At 37.1% G+C, this 17286-nt stretch overlaps 2 protein-coding genes across 2 annotated transcripts in view; both read right to left on the bottom strand.

The window, feature by feature from the left end:
• Window positions 1-2654, bottom strand: part of LOC125230719 (putative inorganic phosphate cotransporter) — a 28899-nt gene extending 26245 nt beyond the window's left edge. The window contains exon 1 of the mRNA XM_048135979.1: window positions 2522-2654. Within this exon, the coding sequence (XP_047991936.1) occupies window positions 2522-2629 (108 nt within the window). The 5' untranslated portion in view covers window positions 2630-2654. The remainder of the gene's footprint in view (window positions 1-2521) is intronic.
• A 10938-nt stretch (window positions 2655-13592) lies between these two features.
• On the bottom strand, window positions 13593-13999 carry LOC125230406. The gene is made up of 2 exons (XM_048135544.1): window positions 13845-13999; window positions 13593-13764 (listed from the first exon to the last, which is right to left on the bottom strand). The coding sequence occupies exons 1-2, from the start codon at window positions 13997-13999 to the stop codon at window positions 13593-13595; spliced, it is 327 nt and encodes a 108-aa protein (XP_047991501.1).
• Window positions 14000-17286: the final 3287 nt, after the last annotated feature.

The following is a 17286-nucleotide window of genomic DNA, read 5'->3' as shown; positions in this document are numbered from 1 at the left end:
TACATTGCAACAAATCAATTTGCTATACCGACACGGCGAAAGGTGTCGCTCTTGGATATCCAAAGTTATTCGTATTATTACTATAATACACTATTAAAATAATGTTTTTATTACCGAGTTATATAAGGTTAAAAACGGTTGACATTGGCAGTTCTTACAAAAAGAAACACGGATTTCATTTATTATTCGCCAAGCAAGTGAAAATAGCAATCTTTATTTATTTTATACTTCAAAAATTCAAAATACATTTAGGATTGTTTGACATAATAATTTTCTCTCTTTCCGCTTGATTCCGTTCTTCTTAAAATTTATTTTTCTTTTTTTGTGCGTTTGGTTTTCGACAGTTGTATTACGAATGTAGTGCTCTATATCGAAGGTGGTTCTGCATCGATAAATGGTTATATGTACTTATGTGTAGGTCAGTCCTCCTTTTCTGTATGTAAAACTTCTGGATTTGAAGGGTCTGAATGAACAGGTACTTATATATCATACATCTTTTTTTTTTCTTTAAACTAGAATCAATATAGAGATCTTTGTTAACAATTTCTGGTAAAATCAGGTGCATCATTGCTTAAAATTGTATTAACTAGGTTAAATTTAAGTCTGTTTCTCTGTTGTTTGTATGAATTGGAGCGGATAAATCAAGATAAAGCTTCATTTTGGATGATACATATGTTGTCATTTTACAATTTTTACATGCTAGGTATAGAGTTCTTCTTCTTTCGAGTCATCACTTGTAATTTCAATGCGTCTGCGACAGAGTAGTCAAAAACCTTCTTTCCTTATATCAAGATGAGAAGCATTTTACGAATGATTAAAGAAGTAAACGTTGTTCGATTTTGTTACAACGAAGGATAAACCCAAATTCGATGATCGTCAGCAACGGTTTTAGCTTGGACCAGTAAAAGGGAGTTTTAAAATTGATGTATTTTCGTCAGCATTGAAAATTAAAGCAGAAACGTTCGACGTGGCTAAGTTAGGCAAAGAATTCTGAGGTATCAATCTCAAAAATTCTTGAAACAATACACAACGATAGAATGTTCCTTGGTAAAGATCGAGTTGAGCAATCCCCTTCTGTTCTACATTTATTAAACTTACTGCTGGTGTGATGACTTGTGGTCGGTTTTTCGGTATTCGTTTTATTCGCAGATCTCTGTTATCGTTTGTATCCTGAAGTTCGTAACAAACCTAAAAGAAATAACATTAATTAATTTGATTTTTGACTCCATTATTAAATCAGCTTGACGGTAATATAATGTTGCGCAAGTAATCCATACCTACATAGGTACTAAAACATTGTAAGGTAAATAAATGCTTACAAAATGTATGTGGCTATGGCAATGCCTACATAGCAATATTAGCAATAGGATGGTACAATGTAATTTCTTGACTTTTTTGTTTACGCTTTATTTGTACACAATAGTTTTAACTGGGCTCTTGATCGAATAACTTATGAGTTAGGTATTTACTTGTCGCGGCAAACGTGTGATAATACGTTAGCAAAACGCAAGTTGTGCTTGAAAAAAACCTTAAAAAAAAGATATTTAACACTTACCTGGTCTTCGGTTTCTTAACATTTTAAGGAGAAAATGTTCATTCACCGGTCACTACAGCCTTCGCACAACCTTCTGCGCGCGAGCCGCTCGGCCGACTGTCGGACTGGCGCAATAACTTTGGAAGGTATACTTTTACAACTAGCGGGGTTTTAGCGTAGCTTTGCTGGTTTGTCCTGTTTCAGTGTGGCATTATGAATATTTTTTAGTAATAAATTCACCGTAAAGCGCAGTAACTAGGTTTTAGTGATGTATTTGTAACCGAAATTACAATGAAAGTCTTTAAATACACGGTTAAAGGACTTTAGTCGTGTTTAAGCGTAGTATTTTATTTAAAAAAGTGAATGTTATAAAATGTAATAACGCAATTAAACGGCTTTAATGGGAATTTATGAAGCTTATGTCAAGTAACGTTGTTATAGTTATGTATCGTGTGATAAAACTATGAAGATAAACAACTGCTAAGCGCTTTAATATAAGTTATAGAAGACAAATGTGGGTTTGCGGTTTTATACTATTGAAAAGGGTTATAAAATAGTGCACTTAGCGAGGTATGTCGACTCTGTATCTCGGTAACTAAAAATGATAAAAATATGATTCCAAGACCAGTCGATGGGGAATTCTTTCCTATTTAAGAATATTTATCCAAATGAAAACTGGTAATATGCAGCTTAGAGGGGTTCTAGTGATAGGACGGCAGAATGGTAGGTGGTCCACTAGATAACTAAGATGACTGAAAGTAGGTATTTGTTGAATTTATAATTTTCTTTCAAAGTGCTTGGTCGTAGAAAAAGTATTTTATGCAACGTGTTTAACTGAGTCAAAAAATGATCATGGCGTCTTTATTAACAATTTTCGGCCTCGCCTCAAATTGTTACCCACGCCACTCACCTTTTTTGACCTCTTTTAACCACCAGTTTCATAAAATACTATTACTTTAAAGTAAAGAAAACAATAGAACACTCTACCTCAACGGTGGTACTGTTTTTGGTCGTGTCAGTCATGGCTAGTACTGCTACACTCATGCTGCTCCTCATTACATAGATGACCGTGGCACAGACTGCTGTGAGCAGCATCTGCAAGTGGCGGATGCCAAGACCACTCCCTGAAAAAGAAAACAACAAAGTCAGCTGATTTGGTGATAAACATTATATTACGAGTAACAGTATGAGGATTATTTAGAACTAACGACCCGTCCGCGCCTTAGCTGCTGTAGCTTCGCACAGGTATTTACCCATACTAATATAGGCTACTAGACTCTTATCGAATTTGGCACAAGAAATGATTGTTTCCTGTAGTATTTGACATAAGAAACCAATTTTTATAGATTTTGGGTATTAAAAGTGTATGGTGGCTACGTATTTTCGATTAAAAATATTTTTTACACGACTGCCCCAAAAAAAGAGTGTATTGTTTTCAGAGTGTATGTATGTGAGTTTCTTTGTTCCACCATAATTTCAGAATGCCTTAACCGATTTAAATGAATGATGTATCATTGGAATCCTTACGTCACCCCAATGAACATAGGATATGTGACGTCACTTAAAATTCAATACGGCGAGCGTATTACGTCATAATGCGCAAACTTTAGAAAAAAATTTTTTGCAAACCTATCGAGTGGGATATCAAAATGAAGAGCTTTTAAATGCGATTAATAATATAAACACATTATATGCATTTATGTCTTGTTTTGAGAGATTAAGAGTTTTCAAAATATGTAACTTAAAGAAACCTAATAAAAACAAATATTAATGCATGAGACATTAAAATGAAGATTTTAGATAGAGGATAATAGACAATATAGGTATCCGGAATAACAGTAGGTGTTTATTCGGGGACCTAATAGTTAATAGACTATTATGAATCGCCCGAATAGGGTTGAAAACGTTAAAACTTAATCTAGGTACATCTACGTCTGTTTATTAGGCAATACGACCATAAAGATACAAAAGAAATCTGCGTCGACTTAAAGATCAAAGCAGGTGCCCGACTGATTTTCCGAGAAAAAATACAATCATTTTCGGCACGGCACGCCAACAGCGGTAAAAAGTAGGTAAATTTCTGAGAGTTCTATACCTATTCACAGCTATTTGTTTCGAGCCTGAGATAGCATATTGACCAATCTCATGCGGCCGAAGGCCGGAAGGCGCCCTCATACTTAAAGTTGTGCGAAGCCCGACGCACGCAGTCCAAGACCGGGCGCCGAAGGCGCCCTCATACTTATAATCAGGCAACGCCCGACGCACGTGGTCTATGGCCGGGCTCCGAAGGCACCCTCATACTTAGAATCAGGCGACGCCCGACGCACGTGGTCCAAGACCGGGCGCCGAAGGCACCCTCATACTTATAATCAGGCAACGCCCGACGCACGTGGTCTATAGCCGGGCGCCGAAGGCACCCTCATACTTAGAATCAGGCGACGCCCGACGCACGCAGTCCAAGACCGGGCGCCGAAGGCACCCTCATACTTATAATAAGGCAACGCCCGACGCACGTGGTCCAAGACCGGGCGCCGAAGGCACCCTCATACCTAGAATCAGGCGACGCCCGACGCACGCAGTCCATGGCCGGGTGTCTAAGGCGCCTTTATACTTAGAATCAGGCGACGCCCGACGTACGCGGTTCAAGACCGGGCGTCATACTTAGAATCAGGTGACGCCCGACGCACGCGGTCCATGGCTGGGCGCCGAAGGCACCCTCATACATGGAGTCAGGCGAAGCCTGACGCACTCGGTTGAAGGCAGGGCGCCCAAGGCGCCCTCATACATAGAGTCGGGCGAAGCCCGACGCACTTGGTCGAAGGCCAGGCGCCCAAGGCGCCCTCATACATAGAGTCGGGCGAAGCACGACGCACTCGGTTGAAGGCTGGGCGCCCAAGGCGCCCACATACATAGAGTTGGGCGAAGCCCGACGCACTCGGTTGAGGACCGGGCGCCCAAGGCGCCCTCATACATAGAGTCGGGCGAAGCCCGACGCACTTGGTTGAAGGCCAGGCGCCCAAGGCGCTCTCATACATAGAGTCGGGTGAAGCCCGACGCACTCGCTTGAAGGCCGGGCGCCCAAGGCGCTCTCATACATAGAGTCGGGCGAAGCCCGTCACACTCGATTGAAGGCCGGGCGCCCAAGGTGCCGCACTCGGTTGAAGGCCGGGCGCCCAAGGCACCCTCATAATATATAGAGTTTGGCGAAGCCCGACGCACGTGGTTGAAGGCCCTCATAGTTAGAGTCGAGTGAGGCCATGTACGCGGTCCAACGCCGGGCCAGGGCTGCGTCACTGCTATTCTGCTGTTTTACGTGATAACTCATTAGTATTAGTTAAATAATCGTAAGTATTTGTAGTTTTGGTTTTGCGGGCAAGTGAAGGATCTGTTTGTGTGCGGATGCAGAGACAGAGTGTTGTTGTTACGGTGTGCCATTCTCTCTGACCTCCGTACTCGAGTTATGGCTATGCAATAGGTATGTTGTCAGTCAAAGCGCGATGTCAAAGCACAGAACAAAAGTACAAGTATCGAAAAGCGAATGCCATTAAATAAAGTTACCTACACGTTTCATGGTAAAATATCAAGAGCCAACACCATGACCTAAATAAAATAATTATGGTTCGTTTGTGTGGTCACTAAAATGTAAGAAATAAAATAAATAATTAAAAAATTAAAAAAAACGACTGCGGTTTTAAAGCGAACTGAAAAGATGAAAATAATCTTTAGATATGCTGGTCAGTCAACTTGATTAATATAAATTAGAATAATGAGTGTTTAGTCAGGTTCATAAATAGCTAAAGCAAAAGTTAATGCTCATGGAGGATATCGTGACCGTACCTGAATATTATATTTCAATTGCAGTCGGGGGACCTTCATGTCAGGTTTTTGTCCATTGTCCCCTTTAAAGTCAGTTCGCTTTAAAACCGCAGTCGTGTTTTTTAATTTTTTAATTATTTATTTTATTTAACTTTGGCCACCGAAAACGCTGTCAGACGTGTAGTGTGACGTCATAGAACCTAACTTAACTTAATGTCCAGTCAATCACTAACATGATGAACTTTATGCCTCATAACTTAAATGTCAGAAAATTTTGAGTTTAATTCGATTACGTCATGCGCAGACAATCTATAGATTAACATGGCTAATGATGTTTTTGCCTAATTAAGTTAAAGTAAACATTATAAATGTTTTTTTGTGGTTTTCAAGTCGTAATAAAATATGGTAATATTTTTTTTCGGTTAATTGGACAGTAATAAATAATATATAATAGACTTTAAAAAAGGGTCAAGTAGCCTATTATAAATGGGAAAGTGTGTGTGTCTGTTTATTTGTCCGTCTTTCACGGTAAAACGGAGCGACGAATTGACGTGATTTTTTTAAGTGGAGATAGTTGAAGAGATGGAGAGTGACACAGGCTACTTTTTATCTCTTTCTAACGCAAGCGAAGCCGCGGGAAAAAGCTAGTATTATATAAATGTTTCTCTTTAAGCACTCTATCTATTAACACTACTAAGAACATTGTTGATGCATGTGATTGCGTCAAAATATCGGGTGCTCGACAAAAACCAAAAATTTTACACATACATACAATCACGCCTGTATCCCATAAAGGGATAGGCAGAGCACTTTAACTACTCAAGTTTCAGTGCCACTCTTGGCAAAAAGGGCTTAAAAGAAAACGAAATTGTGACATTGCAAACCAAAAATGTTGACCAAAAATGTTATCACGGTCTATATCACGACAGTATTATGTAAGTCTAATGAAAGTAACCATTCTATACTCTTACTAAAATCGCATCAAGATCCGTTGCGCAGTTTTGAAGATCTAAGCATATAGACAGACTGACAGAGAGGGTGCGACAAATAGACGGCGGGAATTGACTTTGTTTTACCCTAATTGATGTAAGTATGTATATTATGTATGTATGTGTCATTACGAGTATTTATCTCTCCCTTAGTGATCGTATTGCTATTTTTACTCTGTGGTTGGTATGATTGCTGTATATTGTTGGTTTGTTACTATAATAATATATCTGTCTTGCTGTATATTACTATTTAAGTATGTTTATGTAAGTCTATTTATATTCTCTTATATGTGTATGTTTATTCAATTTGTGTGTTGGAAATTAGAATAAGTATGATTTTTCATTTCGAAGCACCTACTCTTTCTGATTATGTTTTTTATTTCCGCTACCCAAAGGTTGTCTGGTAGAGATCGCTCTTTAGCGATAAGACCGCCTGTTGTCTGCCTCTATTTATAATCATTTGTTTTGTCTCCGCTGTATCTTTTTTCTGTATCTCTTGCTGAGGTGTGCCAATAAAGAGTATTCTATCTATCTATCTATCTATCTATGTGTGTATATTTATTAAGACGCTACAGGAGCGGAAATGCTAAAATGGAGCCCCCCTTTCAATTTGGGAATTTTAGTTAAATATAACAGAGTTATTAAACTAGATTTATCGAAAAAAAATGTCAGTCACGCGAAAAAAATCTTTAAAATCGAGGTTCTGCTCTCGACTGTTTCCTCCTTCAAAACTTATCAATCGGAACGAAATTTGAGAATCTGAATAATAATGAAATAATCTGTGTCGGACCGTTTAGTTTTTTTTGACTAAATGGTACCAATCTTGAGTATCACACCTTTTTTTACGCCATAATCACAAAGGTCGTTTATGGAAAATTTTGATTGGCTCTAGCGTCTTTAAAAATAAAAATATCAAAAAAATCAAAACGGTCCGACACAGATAAAATAATAATAATCTGTGTTGAAAAAAACATTGCACTATCTTCAAAAACCGGAAGGAGGAAATAGTCGAGAGCGTTTGTATGGAGAATTGACCCCTCGTGTATCGTCTTAAATACTTGCCCCTTTTTTTCTCTTCCATTTCTAATTGTAACTTCTCCATTATCTCGATCCACACTACACAAAATGTACTTCCACTCTTAACTAACAGAATACAATTATAATTAGATAAGGAAAAACATTGTAGGGCTACTATTTATATTATTATTATATAAACAAACATTATATACAGAATGAGCGAAGATTGTAAGGTACAGCGGGTCAATTTCGACTGGGGGACAATTACAACGGATCCATTTTTTTCATGTTTTACAATATTTGCATTATGAAATAGAGTGTCCACTGGTTTTTCATACATGGCACGCGTGTTCAGTGGATACATGTGGAACTCAACTTAATAGTGTAATAATGGAAAAAATTGATCAGTTACAATGGCCTCCTAGTCGGGATTTGCCCCGCTGTATCTATGGGATTTTAGTAATGTACGAATTAACTAATTATCATAATTATTAAACACCACTTATCAAATACTATCCCATTAGTGTTTGACCATTTAAAATACCGAGCACGTTACTTGATTGCGTAAATATCACGGGAATCGTATTTTGGTTCTAGAAACCGATTAGAGGAGTTCTAGACATCGATCGTATTGCCTTTACTATTAAATTAGGGATTAAAAATAGAAATGGAACTGTTTATTTTTATCATAGCAACTTACTTTTCTAATGCATAATTTAGCGTAGAAACTCTAGGATGGGGTCCCAGCGCGAACTATCGCGAAGCGTCTGGTTGAGGTAACTGGTGACTAAAGAGCTGGAGACTTAAACGCACAACGTATCAGCATTGCGATACATCGAGGAAATGTCGCCAGTATCCTTGGTACAATGTCTCAAGGCCCTATTTTAGACATTAGGTAGCTTTTAGTTTAGTCTTAGTTTCTCATACAATTATGTAAATATGTTCATGTAAATAAAGAGTTTTTTTTTATCAAAAAAAAATACATAAGTATCAAAATAGTTGCCATATGCAAAGCGTTTTGGCAAGCTGTTAATGCAATGTGTTTTTTTTTTAATTATCTATACCTTTATTTTGGTATAATAGTCGTAACTGGTTTAAAACGCTAAATGTCCAGGTATAGGTAGGTAAGGTGTGTTAGGTATCTTAAAATGGCCGAAGGCCAAACTGTACAGAATAGGAGCCCCGCATAAGCGAGCCTCCGTCGATATGTTTAAAGTTAAGATAAAAAGGAAAAAAAAATGTAGATATATTGCGTTTCAGACAAGTTTCTATGTGTATGTACTAACCCCGTAATTTATTCAATTTTTTCCTACATATTAATAATACTTTTATCACTATCCCACTTACCAAAAATTCAATTATGTGTGTACAAATTTTTTCTAACATCCTTTATATTTTTTTTGCTGCATAAGAAACCCAATGAAATGTCGTACTTATTTTATTATATAAAATATTTTTGTTCGAATTATTAAATTGTATTATCTTTCACGCTAAAATATTGCCTAGTAAGAAACACAACATTCCATAAATTATTCTTATCTTGTCGACGTTGTACTAAACTTCCGCTCACCTTACTTATTTACTTACTTACTTGACTAATCAACAGTATAGTTAACCCCCCTTTAAATATACCCCGTAAATTTGGCCTTGTGATCGTCTAGCGTGAATAAGTAGTACTCTTCGATGTGAACGGCGATAACCTAGATCCTTTAATGAGTATCAGCTGTATTTTTGACTAATATTTAAAATTTTATTTATTTATATTTTAAAGAAGAATAAAGATTATTGTAGCCTAAAAATATAGTGTTATAGAAGAGTATTTTATCAGATTTAGGCCTAGAAAGTTATGAGTAAGAAAATTAATGACGTAATGGGGAAATTTTTAGTATAGAAGTTAGTGAGTGAAATATACATGAAATAAATATTAAAAAATATTTTGGTAATCATCGGCTACGCTCTATTTTCGATTCCGGTTTGGGGTGAGAACTTGCGATACCGTCTGGAATCCTTAGGCCCAATCAAACCACATTATCGGGCATCCTAAGCAAGTAAGCCTGAAGGGCTATCTATCTACAAACTAACCCCTTTTTTATTTTTGTTTTCTTTTTCCCTAGCTAAACCCCCCTTTTCCCCAATACTGCTAATAGACCATAACTTCTCGATCTTTCTAATGTTTTAACGAAACACCGAGCAGTCGCTAACTTTTATAAGAACTAAGTAAGTCAAACTTTTCTAAGCTTTTGACTTTCCATCAGTGGACGGCGCTCGCATGCCACTGGGCCCTATAACAAACCTATGCTTTTTATTCCAAAGAATAGTTTGTTTCCCTAACCAACTTGATAGAATTTACCTTGAAAAACCAGTTAGCAACACTAAGTGTCCCGCAGCCACACCGAAAAATCAGAAATTGCTACCACAATTATTAATTTCACTCAAATAAATTAAGTAATAAGAGTTTTTATAAATTACCAGTTTTACCACATATTTTAAGATAGTAAATACCACATTTAAAGTCCATTTAAACCATATAAATAGTAGTAGTTACATTATTTCTCCACAATACACGTTGACCAATTATAATTTAAGACCAATCATAATAGAACTCTACTTTCATAGAAATAGTGTGTGACTCTACCCTACTCCTATTGTTTTTCCTACTCTAACATATCTGAAACACAGACCCTCACTTACCATAGATCTTGTGTTCAGAATATGTTATTTTCTTTTGTATATTTGTTTCATACACAATCATTTTGTTAATGAATAAATAACTATGAACTATATGTACAAGTGTATCCCTACTAGAACTGTACAGTTCAGCCAGCGAAGCTGAGATAGGCAACCTATAGGCTTGAGTTCTGATCCCCCCCTCTGCTCTTGCCCGCGGGCTAGGGTAGCAGAGAGTAGATCGCCCTATCCGTGTATATATCCAGTATTCTAGGACACACCAGTACCAGCCACATGGGAGACCCAGCTGCGATCAAACTTTACTTAGATATGGATCAATCACAACCAAAATCCCTAGCGACCAACGCCAGCATGAACCAGAGCACCGAGTAAATAAATAAAATATAAATAAATATAAATATAAATATTGAAAACTAAGCAAAGCTTGTACTATGGGTGCTAAGTGACGATATACATACTGAAATACATAAATACATACTTATATACATAGAAAACATCCATGACTCAGGAACAAATATCTGTGCTCATCACACAAATAAATGCCCTTACCGGGATAAATATATATATATATAGGACCCCAGCCTCAAATACTGCCGACTTCAGTGAGCAAGGATTACTCCTAATGTCTTTCGTCAATCGTGAAAGTCCTCACTTCCATCTAACAGTTGGACTCTTTGAGACCGGTGAGAAAGTATGCCTTTTTGTAAGTAAATAAAGACGCCCAAGCCTCCACTTGGAACAAAAAGACGCCCAAGCCACAAAATAACCCCATAGAAAATTACTAAATTCAATTTTACTAAATTCAATTTTACTGACCAACTAAACAAACGAGTGAAGTTTTCTTTACAAGCTATAATCTAAGCTTAGTTTTGCAAGAATTACTCCCTACAAAACCAAACACAGACCTATCTCCAAGCACCAGCCATACATCGACCCAGTCTTTGTATTGCTTGACGGCACTCATGAAACAAAGCACAGAAAACTTCACTATACACATCAATTTAAATGTAACACTACACTATAAATAGAACACTAAAATAACCCCCAACTGACAGTAAAGCAATTCCACCACAGGTCTAAATTCAACTGTACGACGATATTGTCCCCGCAAAATCAAACAGAGACACAATTTCAAAGTTTACAATCACCCAGAATAACTTCCAAGTAAAAACAAACAGAGAAATAATAGCAGAACAACTTCACTCACCAGTATAACACACGAAAGCCAGAGACACTGTTAGTCTTATAGATATTTTAAGAATGACGCGCGTCGGCTCGCTCCGACCCTTTTATAGCCTTTCATCCAGACATAATACGGACTGCAGACGTTTTGCAGACATACCGCAGACTGCAGACGTTTTGCAGACATAATGCAGACGTTTTACAGACATAGCGCGGACTGCAGACGTTTTGCAGACACAATACAGACGTTTTGCAGACATAACGCGGACTGCAGACGTTTTGCAGACACAATACAGACGTTTTACAGACATAACCTGTGAGCCTAAATAACATGTCGATAATAAATAAATAAAAATAAAATAACGCGGACTGCAGACATACCGCAGACACAATGCAGACAGAAAGCCATTAACTTGCGCACATAAGAAAAAGATCATAACTTTTTGTTTACTAAGCCGTATACCTTAGGCATTATTGTCCAAGACAGATCAGCGCGTACGTTTTTGCTTCTCAATAGTAACACCTGCATGACTGCACGTGTTTTAGAGAGAGACAGAGCTATTGCTATTGATACCTATGTAGTCCAATAGTGGAGTGTTTCGTAAATATTTTTATGAAAATATTATTTTGTGAATGATTGTTTAAATCAATTTAGTAAGTAACTTCGCAATGAAAGATCACATTTGTTCCTAATTGTTACATTGAATGATATATTCAGGAAGTATAATAATCAATATCAGTGATTATTACCTCTTTGACTTGTAATTGGAACCAAGACATAATATCGGAACGCTATGCAGTTGACAACTGTCAGTGTCAGTATTTCGTTCATGTGAACGTAATTTGTTGATAAATACGTTTTTTCCAACCTGTTTTACATTAAATAATAGTGAATTTTATCAGTGATGACGTAACTAAACATGTGATTAACCATCAAAGATATTATTTGTTAAAATATTCAATGAAATCCCGAAGGAAATATGTACCAAAAAGTTGGTCAAGGAAAAGTTGATTCGCCGTAAGTTTTATATGTAATAACGAGTCCATTTCCTCGTTATAGACGCTTGTTCTGTTACAACGTGCCTACGTAAATGAAGTTACGAGATAGTAGCACAACGGCAAATTGTTTATAATGATCAAAACACAGGTTCATCATTGAATACAAATAACCTAACAACAAAATTAAAATTTTGAAAATAACCCCGACCGCGACATAGTAGACCGATTTTCATGAAACATGGCTAAGAATACTCCCGACTAACTCAGCTTTCAGACAAAAAAAACTAAATTTAAATCGGTTCATCCGTTCGGGAGCTACGATGCCACAGGCAGACACACACACACAGACAGACAGATAAACAGAAAGACAGACAGACAGACAGACACGTCAAACTTATAACACCCCATCGTTTTTGCGTCGGGGGTTAAAAATCGGGACATAATCACAGCATAAGGAAGACTCAGTAGTTAATCTACGGCAGGTCGATGCGGGCGGTCTATACTGCGCAAGGTCACGCAGGGTTGAACAAAATTACTATAAAGTTAATCAACGTCGTACAAAGTAAGTTGTTGTTATCTAGTAGGTACTATTAACTGTAAGTATTAGTATAACAATACCACATCAGTCAATATTGAATACACAAAAAAAATAAGCGCGTTACAAAACACGGAGAAACTAAAAAGCAAAAAATAATAAACTTTGAATTCAGATTTCTTATCGGATTGCAATAATCTAAACATCCTAATTATAAAAAAATCAATTCTTTTTGTAATCGGTACCAGACCTCTTCGTCGCCTTGCTATTTCCTGTTTGCCTCACCCAACCATACGCAGGCTGGCCCCGACTCCAAAAATAATTGATTTGTTTATAATTTGGATGTTTAGATTATTGCAATCCGATAAGAAATCTGAATTCAAAGTTTATTTTTTTTTGCTTTTTAGTTTCTCCGTGGTTTGTAACGCGCTTATTTTTGAAGGCGGTTTTATTGTGAAGAATGTTATTTCCGGATTTTTAGAACTGTTCTCCATACATCCATAAACACTACAGTAACGAAATGTCCTCGGCACTGACGTCATTTTCACACACACATCAACACAGCGCGCAAACGCGGCCCCGACTGTCCAGCCCAATATTTACCAGTTTCGCATGTTTTCGCTGCTTGCGAGGGTAGTTTTTCGACACACCGCGCGGCGTGAAGTTTGTAAGAAGAGTTATTACTGCTTTATACTGTGACATAATCGCGCGTGACTACATATTAAACTGACCTCCAACGTTTCAGGGACGGCGTTGTCCCCGAGGCACATTATATTGTGGTTCCATCGTCTAATGCGTTCAGGAGACCGTTGGTACCACCCTGTAATCGATACTACTGAGAAGCCGCTCTTTTACGCATGATGGCGTAAAAGTCGTCCGTATGGGCATCCGCGAACATCACAGAAGCGCTGCAGTACCGAGGGAGGCCCATCAGTATCCTAAACGCATTATTATATTGAACACGCAGGGCGTTGTATGCTCGTTGCGTAAAGCTGGCCCACAGGCTGCAATTATAGAAAGATTGACAATAAGATTTAAATAATGTGATCTTGACTTCATTACTACACTTTGCAAACCTGCGCACCAGCATGTTGCATCGAACAGCCAACGCCCTTCCCGTTCCACATGTATGACATCACTGAGGTTCTCGGTGAGCCAGTGGCCCAGGTATTTAAACCGCTGTACCCTGCCCAGGATGGTGCCATTCAACTCTACAGGAGGTACTTCCTCTAGTTTCATGTTGCCTGCCCTGAAGACTAGTAACTCACTTTTAGTGGTGTTATACCTGAGCCCATGTCTCTCCGCGTAGAGCTCACATATCCTCACGAAAAGGCTCACACGCGTTCAGTAATTAATTTTATTTTTTAATAACTCGATAAACGAGTTAAGGCGCTAGTTTCTTAGAGAAATTAATTGTATTTGGTCTAAAGAACCATCCCTAAAGTTAACGGAATTCAATAAAAACAGGGTGTATATATTCCATCCCATCCCAAAATAAGTAGTCAAAGTATATTATATGAAACTGTTCAAGTTTCAATGTCACTCTTATCAACTATATTTAAAAGGTTGAATGAAAACGAAAAGTTATATTGCAGCGCTAGGCTGCTAGCCAACGTCACCACTAACAAAATTGAACCAATATCCACATTCGAATTCTATGATTGAAATAGAATACTCACAATGTGTTGGTTTCCAACTGAATTCCTCTTCTCTATTCAAACAAACACATAATCCCTCACCCTAAACTCATATAACTAACCTTCTCTGTATCCTCGTGGGTAAAAATAACCTGATATAAGATAGCAAATATTTTTGGCACCTTTTTTATCAGCTACTGTTGAAGTTGCTAAAGCTACACAAAGATTATTAGTGCCTTTTCTGCTGGAAACACACCAAACTCACTGCATAAGCTCTAAAGTTGGTACCTGACCGCTTCGAACAACTTTTAAGTGCTACTAGACATTATAATCGATCTTAGATCGCCAGGAGTAAAAAGGTAAGTAAATTATCAATTTACAAGGTATTAACATGGTATTAAATAACTTGTAAGTTGATAATTTATTTAAGGTACAGCGGGACAATTTCGATTGGGGGGCCATTGTAACTAATCCATTTTTTTACATTTATTTTTTTATTATTACTGTAAAATGTTTATTTTATTTAACAATAAATATATTTATTTTGTATAAAAAATTAAAAATTTAAAGACTTCATAATTTTTAAAAGTCACTGAACTAATGTTGATCAGTATAAGGAGAATAGCATACAGTTCAATTTTTCGCCTTTGTTACAGGCCCCACTCTGTATGTAATTCGACGAACTAAATAAATTCATAATTACAAATTTTCTTCATTATTACACTATGATGTTGACTACATATGTATCCACTGAATGAACACGTCTAACATAATATAACTGGTGGACAATCTATTTAATAATGCAAACATTGTAAAACATGGAAAAAATGGACCAGTTACTTTTGCCCCCCAGTTGAGTTTTGGCCCGCTGTACCTTACCTTTTTTTGTTGCTTAATGCTCGTCATACGTACAAGATAACAGATAAGAAGGTAATGTATCTATTGAACACATAATATTATTACTGTTTCATCTAAAATACTATTTTTTTCCAACGTGATTTAAGACAGGGGAGGAACGTCCGTCAGTTCTCGTTCTATTGGCCACGTGGGTGAAGAAGTGGCTATGGACATAATTATAATACCTACATGCATGCTGGTGGCGGCCATTGTTAAGTACACAGCAAAAAAGAGTGTACTAGTTTCTAATGGGTTGGCAACGCGCATGTGACTCTCCTTGAGTTACAGGTGTCCATAAGTGACGGTGACCGCTTTCCATCAGGCGGACCGTATGCTTGTTTGCCACAGACGTAGTATACAAATATAAAAAAAGTTCTAGTCGTGCACAGAATAGAAATTAAGTATCACGACCGTGAACAACGATTCTCCATCACAGAAAACAATGTGTCGAAAACCCTGGTTGGTACCTAACACCTTACCCAAGACGGTTCTAACATGATTACAAATGAATTATACTTACTCAAATAGGTACCTTTTTTCTAACCCGAACGAAAACAGAATACTTAAAAATCTTAACAGCTTTAGAACATTTTACGCAGCATTTAAAAGGTTTTGTATTTTTAGGATACCCTAAACTTTCTTAGGGTTCAAGTTTGTGTATACATGGATTCACAAGTTATTCTTGAAGCAACGTTTATTTAGGTCTAAGTAAATATCAAGTTAAGTGCAATTTTCAAGCCCTGATTTTGCCGTAAAAACATTTTATTTAATGTAAGAGATGTGCAAAGTTTTATTTAAAAAATCTGACTTTTTGACAGCTCCAATGTTCGATAAAAATAGCGCCATTTACATAAACTATCATAATACATAATATATATTATATCTATGAATTAAAGAGCGCTTCTAAATTTTCAACACTTACGAGATAAGATAAAATTTACACCCACCACTATGAAAATGCTTACGAAAGCAGATTGGAACAAAGGAGCGATTTAAATAATGTCTATACTTGCCATCAAAATGCGATTAACCATAGATTAAATATAAGAAGATCATACCATCCCATACATTAAAATGCTACCGCCTAAGAACGCGCATACACTACACTACACATAGATGGCGCCACAAAAAATGACTTGTGGCCATCGATTATTTGTAGATTGGCGTTAAGTGTCACTTTCGAGCCATAAATCTAAGTCAAAAGTGACACTTAACGCCATCTACAAGTATAATCGAAAACTACAAGACATTTTTTTGTGGCGCCATCTGTGTGTGGTGTAGTGTATGCGCGTTCTTAGGCGGTCGTATTTTAATGGATGGGATGTTATGATCTTATATTTAATCTATGGATTAACGAATGCATCGAAAACTATCCGAACTATGTCTGTTATCTTAGACGGCTAACCGTAGTCATACCGCAAGTTGATTGTAGATTTTGTCAGAACCTGTGATTATTAGGCCAGTCTTTGCCTTCTTGAAATATGTTTTGTCAGAACCTCAGGTTCTTGAAATATGGTACTCTTATATGCTTTGCTATGCGCAGAAGTAGTCAATATTGTTTTTTATAGAGTAAATCAAATCGAACCCACGATAAATATAAAATGTTTTTTGACCTTGCGGTTGTTGACTTCTCTTAAATTTTACTTTCTAAGAATGCTTTTAAAATGTTCAATATTGTTTTTTGCTTTAATTTTAGCTTTTTAGTTACGTATTACATTACAGATATTCGGTAGCCAGCAATTCCCGAAAAGTTTGTTCATTTGTACAAAATCAAAGACGTGATCCAAATGTACACACTTTTCGGGAATTGCTTAGCATTCAGTAAAACATAGCGATTTGTTTTTAATACCACATCGGTGACAAACAGGCATACTGTCCACCTGATGGAAACCGGTCACCATAACCTATGGTGGATGCCTCCGACACAAGGTGTGTCACATGCGTGTCGCCGACCCATTATAAACTTGTAATAGGTACAGGTACACTCTTTTC

The sequence above is a fragment of the Leguminivora glycinivorella genome, chromosome 10 (assembly GCF_023078275.1).
Source record: "Leguminivora glycinivorella isolate SPB_JAAS2020 chromosome 10, LegGlyc_1.1, whole genome shotgun sequence".
In the NCBI taxonomy this organism is placed as follows: Eukaryota; Metazoa; Arthropoda; class Insecta; order Lepidoptera; family Tortricidae; genus Leguminivora; species Leguminivora glycinivorella.
Note: the sequence above shows the minus strand (reverse complement) of the source record. Positions and strands in the feature narration are given on the sequence as shown.